We start from the raw sequence: 24,915 nt of genomic DNA, 5'->3' as shown, positions 1-24,915 counted from the left end.
TTTGTCCCCACCCCCCCGGATTTATTTTGTTTTGTTCACTAATGCCCTGATAATTCCCTGATATTTCCTGAACTGCCGATTTCCCTGATAATTTCCTGATTTCCTTGTTTTCCAGGTTTGCTGAACACTCTGCAAAAAAAAAATATCTGTGAAAATTAATAATAATAATAATAATAATAATAATAATAATAATAGAACAGAGTACTAAGTCATTGGTGACCTTCCCAATTAAAACACAAGAATTGAGAACCAAAAAATCTCAGGAGAAAATGAGTGTGAAAGTGTCAGGAACATGCTAAGCCCAAATGGCTATATTGGACATGCTCACGGACCATATCTTTGAGGGAGAAATCAGGTTTTATTTACTGCAAAAAGACAAGAGCTTGCTTTGGAAATTAATGAGCCAAAGCACAATACTTTGGGGATAGATTTATTAAGTCAAGCTGGGTACTGACGCCGACCTTCATTCTTTATGTACTAAAGATTTTGAAGGAAAAAAATGTTATAAAACTTACTTAAATCACCTTTCTGGGCAACCGATGTGGCACAGTGTGGACACCGGTGTTTTGGTACATTTTTCCCATGTTTATGCAAAACATGGAATTTCAAAGTCCCAGCCTGTGTGAATCTGGATTTGCAAATCACATGTTCAAAGGGTTTTTCACCTAGAAGGAAACACATAAATGTAAGAACTGGTGAACTAGAGCAGTGTTTCCCAACCTTGGCAACTTGAAGATATCTGGACTTCAACTCCCAGAATTCCCCAGCCAGCATTTGCTGGCTGGCGAATTCTGGGAGTTGAAGTCCAGATATCTTCAAGTTGCTAAGGTTGGGAAACACTGAACTAGAGAACAAAACGGCACAGTTGAAAATGGTAGTGTATTTTCCAGATCCTGCTTTTTGCATCCACACTCTAAACTGTTGTTGCATCCATGCCTCCATAACACTCTGGGGATTCTGTAGGACTTCTGCAGATTTCAGCTTCTGTTACGGTAGAAGAAAGCTCCAAGCATGAAAATGTCCAAAGATACTTCACCAGAAGAGCCCTTCACTTCTCCACTCAAAATAGAATACCCTATGAGACTAGACTTTCAATCCTGGGCCTAGAAAGTTTAGAACTAAGACGCCTTAAACAAGATCTAAGTATTGCCCACAAGATCATATGCTGCAACGTCCTGCCTGTCGGCGACTACTTCAGCTTCAACCACAACAACACAAGAGCACACAACAGATTCAAACTTAATATTAACCGCTCCAAACTTAACTGTAAAAAATATGCCTTCAGTAACCGAGTTGTCGAAGCGTGGAACTCATTACTGGACTCCATAGTGTCATCCCCAAACCCCCAACACTTTACCCTTAGACTGTCCACTGTTGACCTCTCCCGATTCCTAAGAGGTCAGTAAGGGGCAAATACAAGTGCACTAGAGTGCTTTCCATCCCCTGTCCTATTGCTCTCCTATATCTCCTATACCTTTCTTCTATTCCTATATCTCTCCTTCTATTCTTTCATTGATATGTTCTATTACTACACCTTCTTTTCTATTATTTCTTAGATATATTTTACTATGAGTATCTCCTCTATAACCTTCATCATGTATTTTACTATGTGTATATAGATATATACCCACTAAAACCCTCATTGTGTATTGGACAAAATAAATAAATAAATGAACTCCTGAGATATGGGACAGATGTTTTCTCACTGATGGGAATTTTTGCCCATCTGACCTTGGTTCTCTCACTTCCTTGCCACCATTTCATTGATCTCCATTTAGAATATAATAGGAGTGGAAAGAAGTTGGAAGGGACCTTGGGGGTCTTTTAGTCCAACTCCCAGCTCAGGCATGAAAACCTTCCATTTCAGACAAATGTTTGTCCAATCTCTTCTTAAAAACTTCCAGTGTTGCAGCATTCAGAACTTGTGGAGGCAAACTGTTCCACTGATTAATTGTTCTGTCAGGAAATTTATTCTTAATTCTAGGTTTCTTCTCTCCTTGATGAGTTTCTGTTCATTGCTTCTTTTCCTGCCTTCAGGTACTTTGGAGAATAGCTTGAACAACTTGCCTCCAAAAATTGCGAGTGCTCCAACACTGGAAGTTTTTAAATATTGGATAAATGTTTAACCAATATCTGCTCCAGGTATTGGTAGAGGGGCGACATACAAGTCTAATAAAATAATAATAATTTGTCTGAAATGATGTAGGCAGTGATGGTGAACCTTTTTTTCCATGGGTGCTGAAAGAGCATGCATAAGTGCTATTGTGCATGTGCGAGTGCCCATGTCCATAATTCAATGCCTGGGGAGGGCGAAAACTGATTCCCCTGCCCCTCCGGAGGCCCTCTGGAGACCAGAAACATCCTGTTTCCCAACTTCTGGTGGGCCCAGTAGGCTCGTGTTTTGCCCTCCCCAAGCTGCAAAGGCTTCCCTGGAGCTGGAGGAGGGTAAAAACGTCCTCCTCCCATACCCCTGAAGGCTCTCTGGAAGCCAAAATCGCCCTCCCACAGTCTCTGTGTGAGCCAAAAATCAGCTGGCCGGCACATACATGCACATTGGAGCTGAACTAGGGCAACGACTTGCGTGCAGAAATCTGGCTCTGCATGCCATCTGTGGCACCCGTGCCATAGGTTCGCCATCACTGATCTAGACTCTTCCTAAAAACCTCCAGTAATGAAGCACTCACAACTTCTGAAGTCCTCACTGTTAATTGTCCTCACTTGGGGTTTTGGTGGACATCTCAATGAAGATGTCAACCCAGTGCGCAGCAGCAGTAAAAAAAGCAAATTCCATGCTTGGCATGATTAGGAAGGGAATCGAAAATAAGTTGGTAAGTGTTGTATTGCGTCTGTACAAATCAATGGTGAGACCGCACTTGGAGTACTGTGTACAGTTTGTTTGTTTGTTTGTTTGTTTGTTTGTTTGTTTGTTCGTTCATTCGTTCATTCATTCATTCATTCATTCATTCATTCATTCATTCATTCATTCATTCATTTGATTTTTATGCCACCCTTCTTCTTAGACTCAGGGCGACTTACAACATTGCAATAGCAATAGCAATTTATTGACTTCATTTCCCCCCCAGGAAACAGAGATTCAAACAGAGGCAAAATCTTGATATCTTTGCACAACGGATCATGTAAATCATGGATAGTGATGGAAATACCCACGAACACCAGATCCTTTGTCTTCCACCTGGTGTCTGATTTGGTTTTTATGGGTAGCTTTGCAGATTTGCCTTACCTATTCAACCCAGGGATATCTCCTACACATTTTCCCTTAACTTAGTCTTCAAACATTGTTGCATTGCAAAGCTCAAAGAAACACAATCAATTCACTTTCTTTCTTTCTTTCTTTCTTTCTTTCTTTCTTTCTTTCTTTCTTTCTTTCTTTCTCTGTCTTTCTGTCTTCTTTCCTTCCTTCTCCTTTCTCTTTTTCTTTCTTTCTCTCTATCCTTTTCCTTTTCCTCTTTTCTTTCTATCTCTCTCCTTCCTTTCTTCTTTCTCACTCTCTTTTTTCCTACCTACCTTCCTTCTCTTTCTTTTTTATTTCTTTCTTTCCTTCTTTCTCTTTCTTTCTCTTTTTGTCTCTTTTCTTTTTTCCCTGTCTTCTGGTCACCGCACCTCAAGAAGGATATAATGGAACTGGAAAAGGTGCAAAAAAGGACAACAAGAATGATAAAGAAAATGGAGCACCTCCCTTATGATACCAAGTTGCAACACCTTGGTCTCTTCAGCCTTGAAAGACGGCGTTTAAGGGGTGACTTGATCGAAGTGTATAAAATCATGCAGGGGAAAGAAAAGGTGGATAGAGAAAAATTATTTTCTCTATCACACAATACTAGGACGAGGAGGCACTCCCTAAAGCTCATAGGTAAGAAAGGGAGGACAAATAAAGGGAAATATTTCTTCACCCAGAGGGTCATTGGTTTATGGAATTCACTTCCAGAAGAGGTTGTGACAGCTGTCAGCCTTGATAGCTTCAATGAAGGATTAGACAGATTCATGGATGCCAAGTGTATTGGTGGTTATTGAAACGGATGTCCAAGTGCCGCCTCTATGTTGGTTGACGCAGGCAGGATTCCCTTGAGTCCCATTTGTTGGGGGTCAAGGGAAAGGGAGGGTCCTGCCTTCTCTTTCTGCTCAAGATCCCCATGAACAATTGGTGGGCCACTGTGTGACACAGAATGCTGGACTCGATGGGCTTTGGCCCGATTCAGCATGGCATTATTATTATTATTATTATTATTATTATTATTATTATTATTATTAATTAGATTTGTATGCCGCCCCTCTCCGAAGACTCGGAGACTCTTCTTATGTTTTATGTCACTGTTAGGAAGTTTCTCCTTAATTACAGTTTCTTTTTCTCTGGGATTAGTTTCCAAATAATTTCCTCTTGTTTTGTCTCCAAATCCACTTTCCTATTCTGGAGTAGCATCTGCTTCCAACTATTCTGCCTTGCTTTTTTTTTTTGCTCACGTGCCTGTCTTTCCTCCTCTAGCGGCTCAGCATCTCACAGCCCCACAGGACCAGGCATTAGCATTACTCTGCTTTAATGGCAGCCATTATAGTTTTAATACGTACCTGAGTGAATTACCATATGTCTTTTCAATTTGTAAGTGTCCCTACTAGCATAGGAGCACACCGTGCAACTGTAAGGACGCTCTCCTGTATGTGAGCGAATGTGGCGCTTCAATTCGCTGGCCTAAAATTTACGGAAAGATTCTGAATTACAAGAGCACATTTACTGCTGTAAGTATGAAAAATGATCATAAGTCACTTTTTCCCAATACTATTGTATACTATTGTATACAATATTAGTATAATATATATACAACGTCGTCAGAAATTTCCAAATCCTACACGGGAAGAAACCCGAATATACCAAGACCGTCAATATTAGTATAATATATATACTAAGAGTGATTCGACACAAAAATATGTAACCCTTCTCTGGTGCAGAGCTGAAGGGATTGGATACTGTAGCCTAGAGCAGTGTTTCCCAACCGGTGTGCCGCGGCACACTGGTGTGCCGCGAGACATGGTCAGGTGTGCCGCGAAGAAAGCAGCTCAGCTTCTGGTCTCGAAATTTTTTGCAAAGAGCAAAAAGTTGTGAGAACAGAAGCTGAGCTTCCTTCTTTGCGCCTTCCAAGTTTTCTGGCAACTGCAGCGCCCTGCCCGGCTGGAGCTTCCCTGGCGGCAGCAGCAGGTGAGCTTTGGGGCCTGGTGGGAGGGCGGTGCGCAGCGGGAGGGTGATGGCAGTGGCAGCGGCAGCGGGTAGTATCCATGGGGCAGCGGCAGAGTGGTCAGCTGTGAGGCGGAGATCTGGAACAGAGGCACTGACGGCAGCGGCTGGACATGCTAGAATTGCATGGCTGGCACTTGCCTGCTGTCTGGGCCAGGACGGAGGCTCCAGCCCCACGTCCATGCCCAGCACAACGTCAGTATGTATGGCGTCTAGCAACATGTCTAGCCGCCACCGCCGTCAGTGCCTCCATTCCAGAGCTCCGCCTCACAGATGACAACCTTGCAGCCGCCCCACAGCTACTGCCCAATGCTGCTGCTGAGAGAAAGAGAGAGGGGGGAGAGAAAGAGATAGCAAGAGAGGGAGAGAGAGAGAAAGAGAGAGGGAGAGAGGGGAGAGAGAAAGAGAGGGAGAGGGAGAAAGGGAGAGGGAGAAAGAGAGAGGGAGAGAGGGGAGAGAGAAAGAGATAGCAAGAGAGGGAGAGAGAGAAAGAGAGAGGGGGAGAGAAAGAGAGGGAGAGGGAGAAAGAGAGAGGGAGAGAGGGGAGAGAGAAAGAGATAGCAAGAGAGGGAGAGAGAGAGAAAGAGAGAGGGAGAGAGGGGAGAGAGAAAGAGAGGGAGAGGGAGAGGGAGAAAGAGAGAGGGAGAGGGAGAAAGAGAGAGGGAGAGAGGGGGGAGAGAAAGAGATAGCAAGAGAGGGAGAGAGAGAAAGAGAGAGGGGGAGAGAAAGAGAGGGAGAGGGAGAAAGAGAGAGGGAGAGAGGGGGAGAGAAAGAGATAGCAAGAGAGGGAGAGAGGGAGAGAGAGAGGGAGAGAGGGAGAGAGAGAGGGAGAGAAAGAAAGAGAGAGAGATAGCAAGAGAGGGAGAGAGAGAAAGAGAGGGAGAGAGAGGGGAGAGAAAGAGATAGCAAGAGAGGGAGAGAGGGGGAGAGAAAGAGATAGCAAGGGAGGGAGAGAGAGAAAGAGAGAGGGAGAGAGGGGGGAGAGAAAGAGATAGCAAGAGAGGGAGAGGGAGAAAGAGAGAGGGAAAGAGGGGGAAGAGAAAGAGATAGCAAGAGAGGGAGAGAGAGGGAGAGAGAGGGAGAGAGAGAAAGAGAGAGGGAGAGGGGGGAGAGAAAGAGATAGCAAGAGAGGGAGAGAGGGGGGAGAGAAAGAGATAGCAAGAGAGGGAGAGAGAGAAAGAGAGAGGGAGAGAGGGGGGAGAGAAAGAGATAGCAAGAGAGGGAGAGGGAGAAAGAGAGAGGGAAAGAGGGGGAAGAGAAAGAGATAGCAAGAGAGGGAGAGAGAGGGAGAGAGAGGGAGAGAGAGGGAGAGAGAGAAAGAGAGAGGGAGAGGGGGGAGAGAAAGAGATAGCAAGAGAGGGAGAGAGGGGGGAGAGAAAGAGATAGCAAGAGAGGGAGAGAGAGAAAGAGAGAGGGAGAGAGTGGGAAGAGAGAGAGAAAGAGATAGCAAGAGAGGGAGAAAGAGAAAGAGAGAGGGAGGGGGAGAGAAAGAGATAGGGAGGGGGGGAGAGAAAGAGATAGCAAGGGAGGGAGAGAGAGAAAGAGAGAGGGAGAGAGGGGGGAGAGAAAGAGATAGCAAGAGAGGGAGAGGGAGAAAGAGAGAGGGAAAGAGGGGGAAGAGAAAGAGATAGCAAGAGAGGGAGAGAGAGGGAGAGAGAGGGAGAGAGAGGGAGAGAGAGGGAGAGAGAGGGAGAGAGAGAAAGAGAGAGGGAGAGGGGGGAGAGAAAGAGATAGCAAGAGAGGGAGAGAGGGGGGAGAGAAAGAGATAGCAAGAGAGGGAGAGAGAGAAAGAGAGAGGGAGAGAGTGGGAAGAGAGAGAGAAAGAGATAGCAAGAGAGGGAGAAAGAGAAAGAGAGAGGGAAGGGGAGAGAAAGAGAGAGGGAGGGGGAGAGAAAGAGATAGCAAGAGAGGGAGAGGGAGAAAGAGAGAGGGAAAGAGGGGGAAGAGAAATAGATAGCAAGAGAGGGAGAGAGAGGGAGAGAGAGGGATAGAGAGAAAGAGAGAGGGAGAGGGGGGAGAGAAAGAGATAGCAAGAGAGGGAGAGAGGGGGGAGAGAAAGAGATAGCAAGAGAGGGAGAGAGAGAAAGAGAGAGGGAGAGAGTGGGAAGAGAGAGAGAAAGAGATAGCAAGAGAGGGAGAAAGAGAAAGAGAGAGGGAGGGGGAGAGAAAGAGAGAGGGAGGGGGGGAGAGAAAGAGATAGCAAGAGATAGCAAGAGAGGGAGAGGGGGGAGAGAAAGATAGCAAGAGAGGGAGAGAGAGAAAGAGAGGGAGAAAGAGGGGGAAGGAGGGTGAGGGAAAGACATAGAGGGAGGGAAGGAGGGAGAGAGAAGGAGGGCAAAAAAGAGAGGAAGGAAGGGAGAAACAGAGATGGAGAGAGAGGGGGAAAGAAAGAGAGAGAGATAGCAAGAGAGGGAGAGAGAGAAAGAGAGGGAGAGAGAGGGGAGAGAAAGAGATAGCAAGAGAGGGAGAGAGAGAAAGAGAGAGGGAGAGAGGGGGAGAGAAAGAGATAGCAAGAGAGGGAGGGAGAGAAAGAGAGAGGGAGAGAGGGGGGAGAGAAAGAGATAGCAAGAGAGGGAGAGGGAGAAAGAGAGAGGGAAAGAGGGGGGAGAGAAAGAGATAGCAAGAGGGGGAGAGAGAGAGGGAGAAGGAGAGAAAGAGAGAGGGAGAGGGAGAGGGGGGAGAGAAAGAGATAGCAAGAGAGGGAGAGAGGGGGGAGAGAAAGAGATAGCAAGAGAGAGAGAGAGAAAGAGAGAGGGAGGGGGGAGAGAAAGAGAGAGGGAGGGGGGAGAGAAAGAGAGAGGGAGGGGGGGAGAGAAAGAGATAGCAAGAGATAGCAAGAGAGGGAGAGGGGGGAGAGAAAGATAGCAAGAGAGGGAGAGAGAGAAAGAGAGGGAGAAAGAGGGGGAAGGAGGATGAGGAAAAGACATAGAGGGAGGGAAGGAGGGAGAGAGAAGGAGGGCAAAAAAGAGAGGAAGGAAGGGAGAAACAAAGAGATGGAGAGAGAGGGGGAAAGAAAGAGGAAGGAAGGGAGAGAGAGAAAGAGGGAGAGAGAGAAAGAGAGCGAAAGGGAGGAAGAGAGAGATTTTTTTTGTCCAAACTTTTTTTTAGCGCCCCCCCCCGCTCAATGTTCCCCAGGATTTTCTAAATGTGAATAATGTGCCGCGGCTCAAAAAACGTTGGGAAACACTGGCCTAGAGGATAATTCTCTGCCTTGCAAGGCAAAGGTTGCAGGTTCAAGTCCCAGTGGGTATGGCTAGCTGATGAGGCCAAAATAAGGCCAAAATAGATCTATCCTAGTCTCCCTTAATTTTCAAATTCAGCAAAAAAACATATATATATTAGATCGTGCAGAATGCAGCTGCGAGAGCAATTATGGGCTTCTCTAAGTATGCCCATATTATTCCAACACTCCGCAGTCTGCATTGGTTGCTGATCAGTTTCCTGTCACAATTCAAAGTGTTGGTTATGATCTATAAAGTCCTTCATGGCACCGGACCAGAATATCTTCGGGACTGCCTCCTGCCGCACGAATCCCAGTGACCGGTTAGGTCCCACAGAGTCGGCCTTCTTCCGGTCCCGTCGACTAAACAATGTCGTCTGGCGGGACCCAGGGGAAGAGCCTTCTCTGTGGGGCCCCTGACCCTCTGGAACCAGCTCCCCCCTGAGATTAGGATTGCCCCCACCCTCCCTGCCTTTCGTAAACTCCTTAAGACCCACCTCTGCCGTCAGGCATGGGGGAACTAAAACACCTCCCCCTTGCCCATGTTGTTTTGTTGATTGATTGACTGTGTGCCTGTTTTTTATATATATTGGGATTGTTTTATGACATTACTAATTTTAAATTGTAATTAGATTGGTGGGCATTGGATTTGTTATTATGTACTGTTTTTTATTATTGTTGTGAGCCGTCCTGAGTTTGCGGAGAGGGGCGGCATATAAATCCAATAAATTTAATCTAATCTAATTATACAATTATTAATTATTTTTTTAAATAATTTTTTAAATTAGAAAATAGATTAAATTACAACTATACATTATATTACATTCAAAAATATACATGGATACAACAAAATAAAAAGAAAGGAGCCACACAAAGAAATTACATTAAAAACAAGAGAGATAACCTTGTTCTCTCTTTACTAAATCATTCTTATGTTATATCTTTCTAGATCTTTGCAGTCCTCCATATCTTTAGCTTATATACTTTCATATTCATTCTACTATACAAACCTATTATTAATTGTTGCTAGTACATTATATTGATGTTAGAAAGTAAAATATCAAAACTAGTTACAATTTATTTATACACTTTATTCTATCTTAACCAAATTAGTATAGCTCATCTTTCATAACTAAGCAGACATTGAAATCCTTCTTTCAATGATTGTAACTTTAAATGATCCCTAAATGAACTGTTGTAAGATGAGGACACCCTTTATTGAACATGGGGGTGGAAGACATCTTTCTTGGCTGAAAGTTACATATCCATTCAAGTAAGTTGCAGACCAAACTATTTCTAGTTTGCGAAAACTACATACCAAATGATGCACACTAGAGTAAGTTGTGTATAAATGGCATATTAAAGGTAAAGGTTCCCCTTGAACATATGTGCAAGTCATTCCCAACTCTAGAGGGTGGTGCTCATCTCTGTTTCAAAGCCAAAGAGCCAGCGCCAAAGGTGCATGGAATGGTGTTACCTTCCCACCAAAGTGATCCCTAGTTATCTACTTGTATTTTTTACATGCTTGTGAACTGCTAGGTTGGCAGAAGTTGGGTCAAGTAACAGGAGCTCACTCCATTACACAGAGCTAGGGATTCGAACCGCTGAACTGCTGATCTTTCAATCGATAAGCTCAGCGTCTTAGTATTACAGAGAGTTATTGTTGTGGTTAGCTCTGGCCCAGCTCCTGCCCCAAGGACTGTGGATGTGGGGGAGACATCCACATGCTGCAGGCCTGTTTTGCCCCTGGTGGAATCTGATGATGAAGGCTCCTCTGACCAAGAAGACATGAGTGACAGGGAGGAGGAGAGTGGGGCAGACAGCTCAGAAGGAGATCAATTATCTAGCTCCTCCTTGGATTCAGAACAAGAGTTAATGATACAGCCACACATGCGGAGAGCGATGCATAGGCAGGAACAACTGAGAGATTATTATCAAAGAAAATGAGGCCACCTGTGGTTGGGTGGGGCTGTGGTAATTAGTGAGGCTGCTATAAATAGCAGCCTGTGGGTTTGGCCATTGTGGAGGATTATCTGATTGTTGTGTTTCGTGACTGCTTTACTGACTTTGACTTTTTGTGTGCTGATTTTCCCCCGCTTTGAAACTAAACCAGAGCAAAGTATGTTTCACTTTGTGAAATAAGAAGGACTGTGAAGTGCCTCACAGCTGCAAGCTAAGTATCACAGAACTGATAAGGGACTTGTACAAATTACCAGTTTGTTTGGAGATGAGTGTTCTTTGCTATACCGAAAGAGGGCTTAGTTTAAGTCAATTTTCATTATAAAGAACATTGTTTTGAATTTTCAAACATGTGTGTGTGTCTGAAATTTGTACCTGTGAACTTTTGGGAGGAGTCTACCAGAGAGCCCGACAGAACAGTTATGAAGAAAGAAAATCAAGCAAAACCTATAAACTATGGCTAACTATGCAAATTCCTTCCTTCCTTCCTTCCTTCCTTCCTTCCTTCCTTCCTTCCTTCCTTCCTTCCTTCCTTCCTTCCTTCCTTCCTTGAATTTATATGCTTTCCCTCTCCGAAGACTCAGGCCGGCTTATAACATATAAAAAAAGCAATAAAAATATCCTAAATCCAATTTTAAAGTTAAAACTAACTAATCTAAAACTCGAGTTCCTTAAAAATCAAGCAATTGGTATATGAGCAATTGGCGATTTTGTGAGTATATGCAGCAAAGACAGACCACAGATATACACAACACAGATCCTTACATCCTTTTATATTACACCCCTTTTATTTAATATTGCTTCTCCAGGTTTATGTGCTGTTTCCAAAAATGAAATAAAAGAGAAAGAAAATATTGTTTAAAGACCTCTGCAATCTGCTCTCCCTTGGCTGACTTCTCATTAGTTTTTTTTTTTTTAAATCAATGCTAAGGGCTCCTGCTTCATCCACAGAACATCCAGAAGAATATTTTAACGCTGATTAGAAACAAGCCACTGTTTTCACAAGAGTTGAAAGGGGTTTAAGCTTCTTGTCTTTCTTTCAACCGTCAAGGCAAACAGATTTCTGAACGTGATACAAAATCTATTTACCAGGAGCAAGAATGAAATGCAGGTATTAAGATGAGCCTCAATGGCTCTTCTCAAATCTCCCTGCCATCTGAAATATGGAGGATGACCTCGAAAAGGGATTCACTGCGGCCATCTTGGTTCTCATTCAGCATTAGATTAAACCCCGTACTTGCTTAATACTTCTAGAATGTATTTTGTTGGGATTTTGTTGTCCTTGCTTTAAAAAGTATCTGACAGGGGCCTTTCCCCCCTCCACGTAAGGCATATTCCATATAGAGAATTAGCACCGCTGTTTAAGAAAAGGACACATTTTAGCAAGTTTGAAAGGTATAAAGATGAAGAGTCTGCAAACTCCTTTAGGGAACAGTTGAAGATCTGAATAATAATAATAATAATAATAATAATAATAATAATAATAATAATAATAATAATAATTTAGAAACATAGAAACATAGAAGACTGACGGCAGAAAAAGACCTCATGGTCCATCTAGTCTGCCCTTATACTATTTCCTGTATTTTATCTTAGGATGGATATATGTTTATCCCAGGCATGTTTAAATTCAGTTACTGTGGATTTACCAACCATGTCTGCTGGAAGTTTGTTCCAAGGATGTACTATTCTTTCAGTAAAATAATATTTTTTCACGTTGCTTTTGATCTTTCCCCCAACTAACTTCAGATTGTGTCCCCTTGGTCTTGTGTTCACTTTCCTATTAAAAACACTTCCCTCCTGAACCTTATTTAACCCTTTAACATATTTAAATGTTTTGATCATGTCCTCCCTTTTCCTTCTGTCCTCCAGACTATACATATTGAGTTTCCTAATACGTTTTATGCTTAAGACCTTCCACCATTCTTGTAGCCCATCTTTGGACCCGTTCTATTTTGTCAATATCTTTTTGTAGGTGAGGTCTCCAGAACTGAACACAGTATTCCAAATGTGGTCTCACCAGCACTCTATATAAGGGGATCACAATCTCCCTCTTCCTGCTTGTTATACAGGAAGCCAACGTATATGTTATACATATGCAGCCAAGCATCCTACTTGCTTTTCCTACTGCCCGACCACACTGCTCACCCATTTTGAGACTGTCAGAAATCACTACCCCTAAATCCTTCTCTTCTGAAGTTTTTGCTAACACAGAACTGCCAATGCAATACTCAGATTGAGGATTCCTTTTCCCCAAGTGCATTATTTTACATTTGGAAACATTAAACTGCAGTTTCCATTGCTTTGACCATTTATCTAGTAAAACTAAATCATTTATTTATCTTTCCTTTATTTATCAATTTATTAGATTTGTATGCCACCCCTCTCCGAGGACTCGGAATGAATATATTTAGCCTATAGAAAAGACAATTTAGCAACCACAGCTTGATTATTAAACGAAAGGGCTCACTAAGTGAATAGCAACTGTTCCTATGATTTTACTTCACCTTTCTTTTGCTTTACAGACTTGGAAAAATCGCAAAGGGAAGGATTGGTAGGAAAGTTACTTTTTCATCACTGTTGCAACTGTAAAAGGTTACTAAACAAGGCAGTTTCTAAAGCGTCTCAAAGGAGTTGGGTGGCATAAAAACAAACAAATAAACAAACAAACAAATAAATAAAACCAAATAAATAAATAAATGAAGATTGCCTGTAAGAGAAGACGTATTAGCAATCTTCAAGCAAATACAGGATTTAATCTAACACTGAATGAAAACCGAGATGGCTGTACACCGTTCCTGTTTGAGGTCACCCTCCATGTTTCAGGTGACTGAAAGACTTTGAACCATACCGTTTCCCAGAAGGAAAGAAATTCAGGCTAGACATCAGGAGAAACTTTGTGAATAAGCAACCTGTCAGCCAGTGGAAAAGGGGCTCACAATGGGTCTATGACAATACCATGGCCAACTTGCCACAGTCAACTCATCACAGGACAACTCACTGTGGGACAAGAATTACACTAACATTCAAAGAAATAGTAGAATAGAATCATTTAAAAAAGGATGTAAATGGAGGGACAGAATGAAATGTGAATGGCAAAAATTAAAATGATTTTTTATTTATTTTTAAATAATTAAATAAAGTGGTGCCCAATATCCTTCTGGCTTGGGGACTGGCGGCAGTGATAGGGAGAGAAGGAATGGTCCTGTGAGAGTGGTTGGCAAGCACACACATGTAGCTCCATCTGTCTGAGGGGCAGATGTACAGGCCGATCACGCAAATGGAGTTGTGCACTTGCCCGCCACTTGCATGGCTCTGTCCAAATTGGGCTGCAGCTCCTGTGCTTTAGTAGATCTTAAACCCAAGTTTAGCTAAGGAACTTAGAAAAATATGGTAGGAAAGGACCTTGAAAGTGTTCTAGCCCAATCCCATTTAAGCAGGAGAACTTACACCAGGGCTGTCATGGGCCGGATGCGTCATGTGCTGATCATGCCCATGCCTGGTTTAGCAAACCGGAGAGGGGGGGGGAAATCCCCATTCATCATGTTATGCTGCTGTGATGATATGAGTTTGATACCCCTGATCTACACCATTCTAAACAAATGGCTGTCCAAACTCTTCTTGTAATGGAGCACCTACAACTTCTGAAGGAAAGCCATTTCACCGATTAATTGTTCTGAGTATCAGGAAGTTTGTTAGTTTCAGGGTGTCCAGGGGGAAAGCATCCCTGATATTTCCCTGACATTTCCATGTAACTTGCGATCTAGTTAAGGCACGGTTGTAGATGATGTCATACTAAATGGCTAAGCCATGGAGAAATATGGGTAGCTGAGGAAGCAAGTTGCTGCTACAGTTATGCTCATTTTTGCTTGACTCTGCCAGGCAGTGCGATCTGTTTTTTTTAAAAAAAACATTATTCTTCCCTGACTTTTAAATATTTTAATACAATTTGTTTCCCACTCTGATTTATTGCATTTTTTTTCACAAAATCTCTGATATTTCCCGAACCGCCGATTTCCCTGATAATTCCCAGATTTCCCTGTTTTTCAGGTTTGCTGGACACCCTGTTGTTTATTTATTTATTTGATTTATAAGCCGCCCATCTCCTTCCAGACTCTGGGCATCATACAACAATAAAAAGAATATAAAAACAATTAAGACTACTAAGAATAAAATCATTCAGTCATTGTTGGGCGGAGCTAGACAGTGTGCTCAACAGTCCTAGCCACTTCTAGGTTAGATCTCAACCACATTGCAGCTTCATGCCAGGCTAAAGGTCCCATCCACCCACTCCTTCTAATTGCAATGTGCGTTGTTAAATGCGGTTGTGTATTTTTCTTACTTTGACTTTTAAATTCCCTACCAACTATGCTTCTAACTAAAAATGCACAGTAATGGGCAGCCAAATTTTTTACTGCCACTCTGTGGGTGTGGCTTATTTTGTGGGTGTGGCTTAATGGTCATGTGACTGGGTGGGAGTGGCTTGAACGATCATCATCATTCAAGAGAATTGTTAAATCCTCGACTTACAACTTTGTCAGTTGTACGTGTCACTTGATGGGGTGACAATTTATTTCGCGTTTCCCGCCCTCTCCTTCCTGGGTCGCCCCCCTCCACCTCAGGCTGGATAGCTAGGCAAATGGGTGCTGCCAGAAGCATAAATGCTGCCAGTGCTGCTTCCATCCACGACTTCTGCTTGTACTTCAGGTGGGAGGTGGCTGTGTGAGGCTGGGCAGGAGAGAGGGAAGCTCATCCAAGGCCAGGAAGGAGGAAAGAGGAAAAAAGCAAGGAGCCCAGCAACCAGTTAGGTCCCACAGAGTTGGCCTTCTCCGGATCCCATCAACTAAACAATGTTGTTTGGTGGGACCCAGGGGAAGAGCCTTCTCTGTGGCGGCCCTGACCCTTTGGAACCAACTCCCCCCAGATATCAGAGTTGCCCCCACCCTCCTTGCCTTTCGCAAGCTCCTTAAAACCCACCTCTGTCATCAGGCATGGGGGAATTGATACTTTCCCTCCCCCTAGGCTTATAAAAGTTATGTATGGTATGCTAGTATGTATGATTGGTTTTTACACTGGGGTTTTAAATTAACTTAAACTTAAATATTAGATTTGTTTACATTGTACTATTGTTGCTGTGAGCCGCCCCGAGTCTGCGGAGAGGGGAGGCATACAAATCTGATTAATAAATAAAATAAAATAAGATGCAGCAGCAGCAGGGAAAAAAAAGGAGAGCTGAGCCGAGACCAGTAATCCAGGAAGTGACAGCCACCGATCAGCTGGAGCGGCACACACATCTTCATTTCCGCCGGTGGAACTGCGTTCCACCCCGTCCTGCCTGCTTCTCACCCCTGCATGAATGGCTGTGACTCTTTAAAAGGAAACCTCATCTTTCTCTACTTAGTCAAGGGAGGATTTTGCAAAGCAGTTCTGCAGAGAACAATCTGTCTTACCTCTATGCTGCAGTAGTTACAGATGGAGCATTTAAAGGGCTTCTCCAGAGTATGTTTATATCGCGTGTTGCGGGAAAGTTCCCCCACTGTCACAAAGGCCATATCACATTCATTACACTTGTGTGCCTTGGTCCCTGCAGAAGAGGAGCAGAATTTCAAAATGTATTCAGTTGAAACATTTAAATCCAAATCTACCTAGGATACTGAAAATTTTGTTGTGATAGCGGGCTGTTAGTTTTACATCTACCTAGGCACAGGAACCAATAAGGTGGGAAATGGCTCATCAAACCTTTCAAACCAACTTAGAAATGCTGTTAATTTTGTGCATAGGATTAGCATTAAAAAAAAGGGAGTTAAAATAGCAGGTGGCAGAGATGAGACAAAGCAGCATCAGGTGTAAAGGAAATACATTATCCTGATTTTGTGATAGAGGAGGAAATAAGAGGAAATGTGTTCGCTGCCTTGAGTTATTTTTAAGAAGAATAAAAGTGTGATAAAAATGTAATAAATAGAATAAATTAACTTGAGAAATGTTATGTGTGATTTACTTTTTGAATGTGACTTGTTTTGAAGTGTGACGATGCAATTGTGCTTGGCAACAGAAAGAACACAAAGTGAAAAACAGCTAGACCGAATGAAAAACTACAAGGAATTAGTATACAGTGGTACCTCTACCTAAGAATGCCTCTACTTACAAACCTTTCTAGATAAGAACCGGGTGTTCAAGATTTTTTTGCCTCTTCTCAAGAACCATTTTCCACTTACAAATCTGACCCTCTGAAACTGTAACCGGGAAATGCAGGGAGAAGCCTCCGTGGGGCCTCTCTATGAATCTCCTGGGAGGAAACAGGGCCGGAAAAGGTGGGGAGAAGCCTCCATGGGTCCTCTCTAGGAATCTCCTGGGAGGAAAAAAGGACCTCCACCCTCCCTGTGGTTTCCCCAATCACACACATTATTTGCTTTTACATTGATTCCTATGGGAAAAATTGCTTCTTCTTACAAACTTTTCTACTTAAGAACCTGGTCACGGAATGAATTAAGTAGAGGTACCACTGTACATCTTTTATTGAATATAGTCATACAGAATAATTCTCACTAACCTAGGGTTCACTGACCCTATCATCTGCTGAAGCTTCGTTTTATATTCTCTATATAATCCCACTTATTTGTTTATCTTTTCAGAATATGTTTGCTAGGAGTTTGAAATTACATATAGTAAAGGAGAGAGGATAGATATCCAGGCCTTGTTCCTTTGCTTATTGAGAAAATGTGTAGAAAAGGTTCCATTCATTATAGCATTTGCTTTTTATTGTTGATACATAACCTCTATCCCGAGTTTTAAATCCTCCCCTGGGATTCATTTTATTTAGAACCTCTGGGGAAAAACAACAATTCCAAGTTGTCAAAAGTTTTTTCTGCATCTAAAATTATTGCTGCTGCCTTTTTTGTTTTCGTTTGGATATATTCTGATGCATTTATGATAAATTTATTGTCTAATATCCTCTTCTGTGGAATATAGCCTGTCTGATCACGTTGGGTCAATCTAGGAATGCATTTCTTTATACATTTAATCAGTATAGTAGTAAATATCCTGTAATCAATATTCAGTAGCGATAGCAGTAACACTTAGACTTATATACCACTTCACAGGGCTTTAGTTTAGAAAGCATACTTATATTAAGTATGTATGGGTCAGGAATCTGACAGAATTTGATTCAAAGGGAATGAGAGGGTACAATGAAAAAACCTGTGTGGAAATTAGGTAAATAAATAATAAACAAAGTTAAATAACAGTGGAGAAATTTGATAAGTAAATGTAAATAAAATCTGAAATAACACTATGGCTTTATGCCAGACACACCGGATTTTTGTTCAACAGATAACTGAGAAATTTATGAATATGGGGAGAAAAGGTTATTGTCTTCCTGTTGATTTAGAGAAAGCACATTATCTCATAAATAAGCTTGAATTACGGAATGTTTTGAGAGTTGCAAGTTGGTTACAATTGAAGTGATGAAAGTAAAGAATGGAATGCTAAGTAAATTGACCAAGGACTAATAGTAAGATGTGCAATAAATCCTTCCTTGTTTATTGTACTTAAGGGTAAATATATATAGTGTTTATTTATTTAAGGAAATTTATATAGCCGCCTAACTCACTCAGTGACTCCTGGGGTTTAAAGAGGTAAAAATTCTAGTTGTGATGTTGTTTGGAACCTAACTTTAATATGCAAATTGTGTCATCTTGTTGGCTTGGAACCTAAATGATTTGCAGTGATTCATGGATCAGAATATGGATCAAAAATTCATGTTTCAAACCTCAGGTTAAGAGTAAAACTTCAAGTTAGCAGACAAATGTATTCTTCCAGGTTTTATTTATATTTATGGATTGTAATTCTCAGAATTATGCTATGCTGGCTAGGGGATTCTGGGAGTTAAAATCCATACATCGTAAAGTTGCCAAGAAACATTGTGTTATACCAAATATTTGTGAAATCTTAATGTGCATTATTTGTGTGAATTTATGGTGAAATGTGCAACACAAGAGTAAGTCTGAATCCGATCGAACACTTGTAAGAGCTTTTATTAAGACTTACAAAGTGGCGCTCAAGGTGACAAGATGTGTGTATCATGCCGCCTTGATTGCATCAGTGGAATCCCGCCCGGCCGCTCTGTTTAGGGTGACCCGCTCCCTTCTTAACCAGGGGGGAGTTGGGGAGCCCTTACAGAGTAGTGCCAAGGATTTTAACACGTTTTTCACTGATAAAATCGCTCAGATCCGGGCGGACCTCGACTCCAATTGGATAGCAGAGTCGACTGACAATGAGTCAGTCGAGGTGACTAGGGCCCGTACTTGTCCACCTGTCTGGGAAGAGTTTGATCTGGTGACACCTGATGAAGTGGACAAGGCCATTGGAGCTACGAGTTCCGCCATCTGCTTACTGGATCCGTGTCCCTCCTGGCTGGTCTCCGCCAGCAGAGAGGTGACATGGAGCTGGGTCCAGGAGATTGTCAACAGTTCTTTGGGGAGGGGGTCCTTTCCGGATCCCTACAAGGAGGCACTTGTGCACCCCCTCCTCAAGAAGCCTTCCCTGGACCCAGTCATTCTTAACAATTATCGGCCAGTCTCCAACCTTTATGGGGAAGGTTGTTGAGAAGATGGTGGCGCTTCAACTCCAATGGTCCTTGGAAGAAGCCAATGATCTAGGCCCTCAACAGTCAGGATTCAGGCCTGGCTACAGCATGGAAACTGCTTTGGTCGCGTTGATGGATGATCTCTGGTGGGCCCAGGACAGGGGTTTATCCTCTGTCCTGGTGCTTCTTGACCTCTCAGCGGCTTTCGATACCATCGACCATGGTATCCTTCTGCGTCGGCTGGAGGGGTTGGGAGTGGGAGGCACTGTTCTTAAGTGGTTCTCCTCCTACCTCTCTGGTCGGTTGCAGTCAGTGTTAGTGGGAAGTCAGAGGTTGACCTCAAGGTCACTCCCTTGTGGGGTGCCTCAGGGGTTGGTCCTCTCCCCCCTGCTATTCAATATCTGCATGAAACCGCTGGGTGAGATCATCCAGAGGCATGGGGTGAGGTATCATCAGTATGCAGATGATACCCAGTTGTACATCTCCACCCCATGTCCAGTCAACGAAGCAGTGGAAGTGATGTGCCAGTGCCTTGAGGGTGTTGGGGTCTGGATGGGTGTCAACAGACTCAAACTCAACCCGGATAAGACAGAGTGGCTGTGAGTTCTGCCTCCCAAGGACAATTCCATCTGTCCGTCCATAACCATGGAGGGGAATTACTGACCCCCTCAGAGAGGGTCTGCAACTTGGGCGTCCTCCTCGATCCACAGCTCAAATTAGAGAAACATCTTTCAGCTGTGACGAGGGGGACGCTTGCCCAGGTTTGCCTGGTGCACCAGTTGCGGCCCTATCTGGACCGGGACTCACTGCTCACAATCACTCATGCCCTCATCACCTTGAGATTCAATTACTGTAATGCTCTCTACATGGGGCTACCTTTGAAAAGTGTTTGGAAACTTCAGATCATGCAGAATGCAGCTGCGAGAGCAATCATGGTCATCCCCAGGTATGCCCATGTTACACCAAAACTCCACAGTCTGCATTGGTTGCCGATCAATTTCTGGTCACAATTCAAAGTGTTGGTTATGACCTATAAAGCCCTTCATGGCATCGGACCAGAATATCTCAAGGACTGCCTTCTGCTGCACGAATCCCAGCGACCCATTAGGTCCCACAGAGTTGGCTTTCTCCGGGTCCCGTCTACTATGTCGTTTGGTGGGTCCTAGGGGAAGAGCAGCCCCGACTCTCTGGAACCAGCTCCCCCCAGAGATTAGAACTTCCCCCACCCTCCTTGCCTTTTGTAAACTCCTTAAAACCCATCTTTGCCGCCAGGCACAGGGGAATTGAGATATATTTCCCCCGGGCCTATACAATTTATGTATGGTATATCTGTGTGTATGTCTGCTTAATAACAGGTTTTTAAAAAATGTTTTTAAATTATTAGATTTGTCATGAATTGTTTTATTGCTGTTGTGAGCCGCCCCGAGTCTACGGAGAGGTGCGGCATACAAATCTAATAAATAATAATAATAATAAATAATAGTACTTGCGTACCATACTACTTGCGCTGGAGAATTCTGGGAGTTGATGCCCACAAGTCTTAAAAGTTGCCAAGTTTGAAGACCTCTGGCCTATAGAAAGAGAATGGAATGCCTTGTGGTCTACCAGGAATGAATGCTGAAAAAAACAAATACGATTGTGTTTTAAAGTTCTGTCCAATGTATGATATAGAATTGATGGTTGAGTACATCAAGGAGAAACATAAAAACAGGCTTAATGGGGTGGAAATGGAGTATGTAACAAGTGTGTATAGTAAGATAATGAACAAGGTAAAAATGAATGGATGCTAAATGAATCTCGACTGAATGATCAATATAGTAATACATATGTTGAAGGAGTTTGTTCTATAGAGAGAATGAATGATGTTCAAACTGCAGATCAAATATATTTTCAGCAAGAATACTTGAAGAATTGAAAAGGTTACAGATGAATGATTGCGAAAATATCCTCAAGGAGAAAGGAGTGAAATGCTTAAAAGATTAATGTATGGTGTGATATATAAGTACAGTGGTACCTCTACTTACAAACTTAATTCGTTCTGTGACCAGGTTAAGTAGAAACGTTTGTAAGAAGAAGCAATTATTCCCATAGGAATCAATGTAAAAGCAAATAATGTGTGTGTGATTGGGGAAACAACAGGGAGGGTGGAGGCCCTGTTTCCTCCCAGGAGATTCCTAGAGAGGCCCCATGGAGGCTTCTCACCGCCTTTTCCAGCCCTGTTTCCTCCCAGGAGATTCCTAGAGAGGCCCCACAGAGGCTTCTCCTTGCATTTTCTGGTTACAGTTTCAGAGACTCGGGTTTATAAGTGGAAAATGGTTCCTGAGAAGAGGCCAAAAAATCTTGAACATTTGGTTCTTATCTAGAAAAGTTCTTAAGTAGAGGCATTCTTAGGTAGAGGTACCACTGTAGTCCTCAACTTGCAACTCCAATTGAGTCCAAAGTTTTTGTTGCTAAGTGAGACATTCGTTAGGTGAATTTTGCCTGATTTTATGACCTTTCTCATCAGTTGCAAAGTGAATCACTGCAGTTATTAAAGTTAATAACATAGTTATTAAGCGAATCTGGCTTTCCTGTTGACTTTGCTTGTTACATGACCCTGAAACACTGCTACTGTCATAAATATGAGAGAGTGGTCAGGCATTTGAATTTTGATAATGTGATCATGAGGATGCTACAATGGTCATAAATAAAAAAATCGGACCTAAGTCACTTTTTTCAGTGCCGTTGTTAACTTCGACATGCCACTAAATGAACTTTTTTAAGCCAAGGACTAGAAAGTAATGCTACCCTGAAATGACAAAAAGACATGATGAGTTGAAATGAAACGGGGGAAAAATGGGCTGTAAAAATATTTACTGACCCATTGCATCCTGGACATAAATTGTTTCAACTCCTACCCTCAAAACGTCGCTACAAAGCATTGCACACCAAGACAATTAGACACAAGAAGTTTCCCCCCGAATGCCATCACTCTGCTAAACAAATAATTCCTTCAACACTATCAAACTATTTACTAAAGGCGCATCCCTGTGTGCAATTTTGCTACCTGCACAGGTGCAGGAAGCGTAATTGTGTTTGATCCCACACTCGCATTCCAGAGCAGCATGGCAACGGAGACAGGCGACATACAAATCTAATTAATAATAATAATAATAATAATAATAATTATTATTATTATTATTATTATTATTATTATTATGTCAGTACAACACAGCAAATGAGATCACTATGTTGGATTTTGTATTTCATCACCAGTCGGGCACTTCCCAAGCACCTAGGACTGCATGATGTAGCGGCGAATTATGTTTGCCGATCCCAGTAAAGCGGCCTTTTGCAATTGACAGATGGAGATTTTGTCAATTCCGATGGTTTTCAAATGTCCGCTGAGATCCTTTGGTACTGTGCCCAGCGTGCCAAGTACCACTGGGACCACTTTCACTGGCTTATGCCAGAGTCGTTGCAGCTCGATTTTTAGATCTTCGTATTTCACTAATTTCTCTAGCTGCTTCTCCTCAATTCTGCTGTCCCCTGGGATTGCGATGTCGATGATCCATACTTTCTTTTTCTCCATGATCACAATGTCTGGTGTGTTATGCTTCACAATTCGGACAGTCTGAAGTCGGAAGTCCCACAGTAGTTTTGCTTGCTCATTTTCGACCACTTTTTTGGGCTTATGATCCCACCAGTTCTTTGCCACTGGTAAATGGTAGTTCCGGCACAAGTTCCAGTGGATCATCTGTGCCACAGCATCATGTCTATGCTTGTAGTCAGTCTGTGCAATCTTTTGCAGCAGCTGAGTATGTGGTCGATTGTTTCATCTGTTTCTTTACAGAGTCTGCACTTTGGATCGTCTGTTGATTTTTCATTTCTGGCTTTGTCAGCATTTGTTCTAATGACCTGTTCTTGTGCTGCCAGTATTAGTCCTTCTGTCTCCTTTTTGAGTGTTCCACTTGTAAGCCATGACCAGGTCTTTTCTTTATCCACTTTGCCTTCAATCTTCTCCAAGAACTGTCCATACAATGCTTTATTATGCTTATTATGCTTATTATTATGCTTATTATTATGCTTATTATTATGCTTATTATTATGCTTATTATTATGCTTATTATTATGCTTATTATTATGCTTATTATTATTATTATTATTATTATTATTATTATTATTATTATTATTATTATTATTATGTGTTCCGGCAGTATCCCACCTCTGGTTTTGATAGTGTCCAAGTTTTCAATAAAATGTAGTTTAAAACCCCCCAAACCACTAATATGAAATAGGCTTGCTCAATTAAATATTCCTTTTGACTGGGTTTTCATAAAATTGTTGATATGGCATTGCAATATTTGCTAGTAAAGAAATGTTCACTTGATTGTCACAGGTTTTTATTGGTGCTCTTTTTCATTGCTTCTACTGTTTAAGAAGCCTTGGGAGAACTGTGACAATTCTTTACCCACAAAGTTGGCCTAAACATATTTATCTTAAGTAAATAATTCCATAAATATAATTCCTGCCTTCTGATATTGAGTATTTATGAGCAGTTCGCATTACTCAAGATTGCAAGAAAGACGGCTATATAAATTGTTATGACAAGTCAAAGGCAGATGGATTAAGTTTTAGATGGATTTTCATCTTATTAAGACACGCACCATCTTGACTTGCTGAATCCCCCACAGATGTTCCTGGATTTAGTGATGTTGTGTGTTGTATTTGAAAGGTAAACCATTTCACAGCTGCATTCTTTAACAGCCCTTTGTTAATTGTTCTCCTAAGTGTCACTAGAAGTTTTTGCTTGTAAAACTGAATTACTTATATGTGTTGCTTATACTTTTGGAGTCCTTTAAAAGGACTACTTCAAAATAACAATTCAGGTATGAGTGTGGTTAAAAAAAACCTCTGGTATCTGCTGATGCAGTTAAGTACTCACTGAAAAATCTCTCTACAATTTTATTTATCTATCTATCTATCTATCTATCTATCTATCTATCTATCTATCTATCTATCTATCTATCTAATTTGTATGCCGCCCCTGTCCGCAGCCTCGGGTGGCTCACAGCAACAGAAAACAATATATAATACAAATTCAATAATTAGAAGGCTAAAACCCCATAATTTTAAAACCTATAATTTTAAAAACATGCACACAACATACCATAACAGTATAGGCCTGGGGAAGTTATCTCAGTTCCCCCATGCCTGACGGCAGAGGTGGATTTTAAGGAGTTTACGAAAGGCAAGGAGGGTGGGGGCAGTTCTAATCTCAGGGGGGAGCTGGTTCCAGAGGGTCGGGGCCGCCACAGAGAAGGCTCTTCCCCTGGGACCCGCCAAATGACATTGTTTAGTCGACGGGACCCGGAGAAGGCCAACTCTGTGGGACCTAATCGGTCGCTGGGATTCGTGCGGCAGAAGGCAGTCCCGGAGATATTCTGGTCCAATTTTATTTCTTTAGCATTTTTTCATTTATTTTCCAATAAACTATTTCTGCAGCATGCCTTCCCTTTAAACCTGTTATAGTTAAAATAATTCTGAATGCATTTTCTCCTTTATTTCTCTATACTTTACTGAGTTAGAACAAAACTCATAAAGTGAATTCATTCATTTTCCATATTTATCTGGTACACCTTTGGCTTGTTTAGCACAATTTAAAACAACCTATTGATTCGGCACAGATCTGAATGCCAGACTTGGAACTGGGGAGATCCAAGTTCGTATTTCTATTTAGCATCTGATTTTGACATAAAGCCATCTAATCCAGACACTCCTGAGCATAGTTCCCTCTAAGCTGAGCAGTGAGCAATCGCTCACTTAAAAATCATCATCAACTCAGAGTTTTCCAAACCTGCCCAGAAGCCGAGAGGGAAAGAGTGAGAGGGAAAGAGAGAGAGAGGAAGAGAGGAGGAGAGAGAAACA

At 42.3% G+C, this 24,915-nt stretch overlaps 1 protein-coding gene across 1 annotated transcript in view; it reads right to left on the bottom strand.

The window, feature by feature from the left end:
* CTCFL (CCCTC-binding factor like) overlaps positions 1-18,808 on the bottom strand; it is a 104,412-nt gene extending 85,604 nt beyond the window's left edge. Inside the window, exons 1-4 of the mRNA XM_070744289.1 lie at positions 18,736-18,808; positions 15,875-16,008; positions 4,585-4,705; positions 516-665 (exon numbers count right to left, since the gene is read on the bottom strand). Of these exons, the coding sequence (XP_070600390.1) occupies positions 516-665; positions 4,585-4,705; positions 15,875-16,008; positions 18,736-18,808 (478 nt within the window). The remainder of the gene's footprint in view (positions 1-515; positions 666-4,584; positions 4,706-15,874; positions 16,009-18,735) is intronic.
* Between the last annotated feature and the right edge of the window lie 6,107 nt (positions 18,809-24,915).

This window comes from Erythrolamprus reginae, chromosome 3 (genome assembly GCF_031021105.1).
Source record: "Erythrolamprus reginae isolate rEryReg1 chromosome 3, rEryReg1.hap1, whole genome shotgun sequence".
NCBI classification, from domain to species: domain Eukaryota; kingdom Metazoa; phylum Chordata; class Lepidosauria; order Squamata; family Dipsadidae; genus Erythrolamprus; species Erythrolamprus reginae.
Note: the sequence above shows the minus strand (reverse complement) of the source record. Positions and strands in the feature narration are given on the sequence as shown.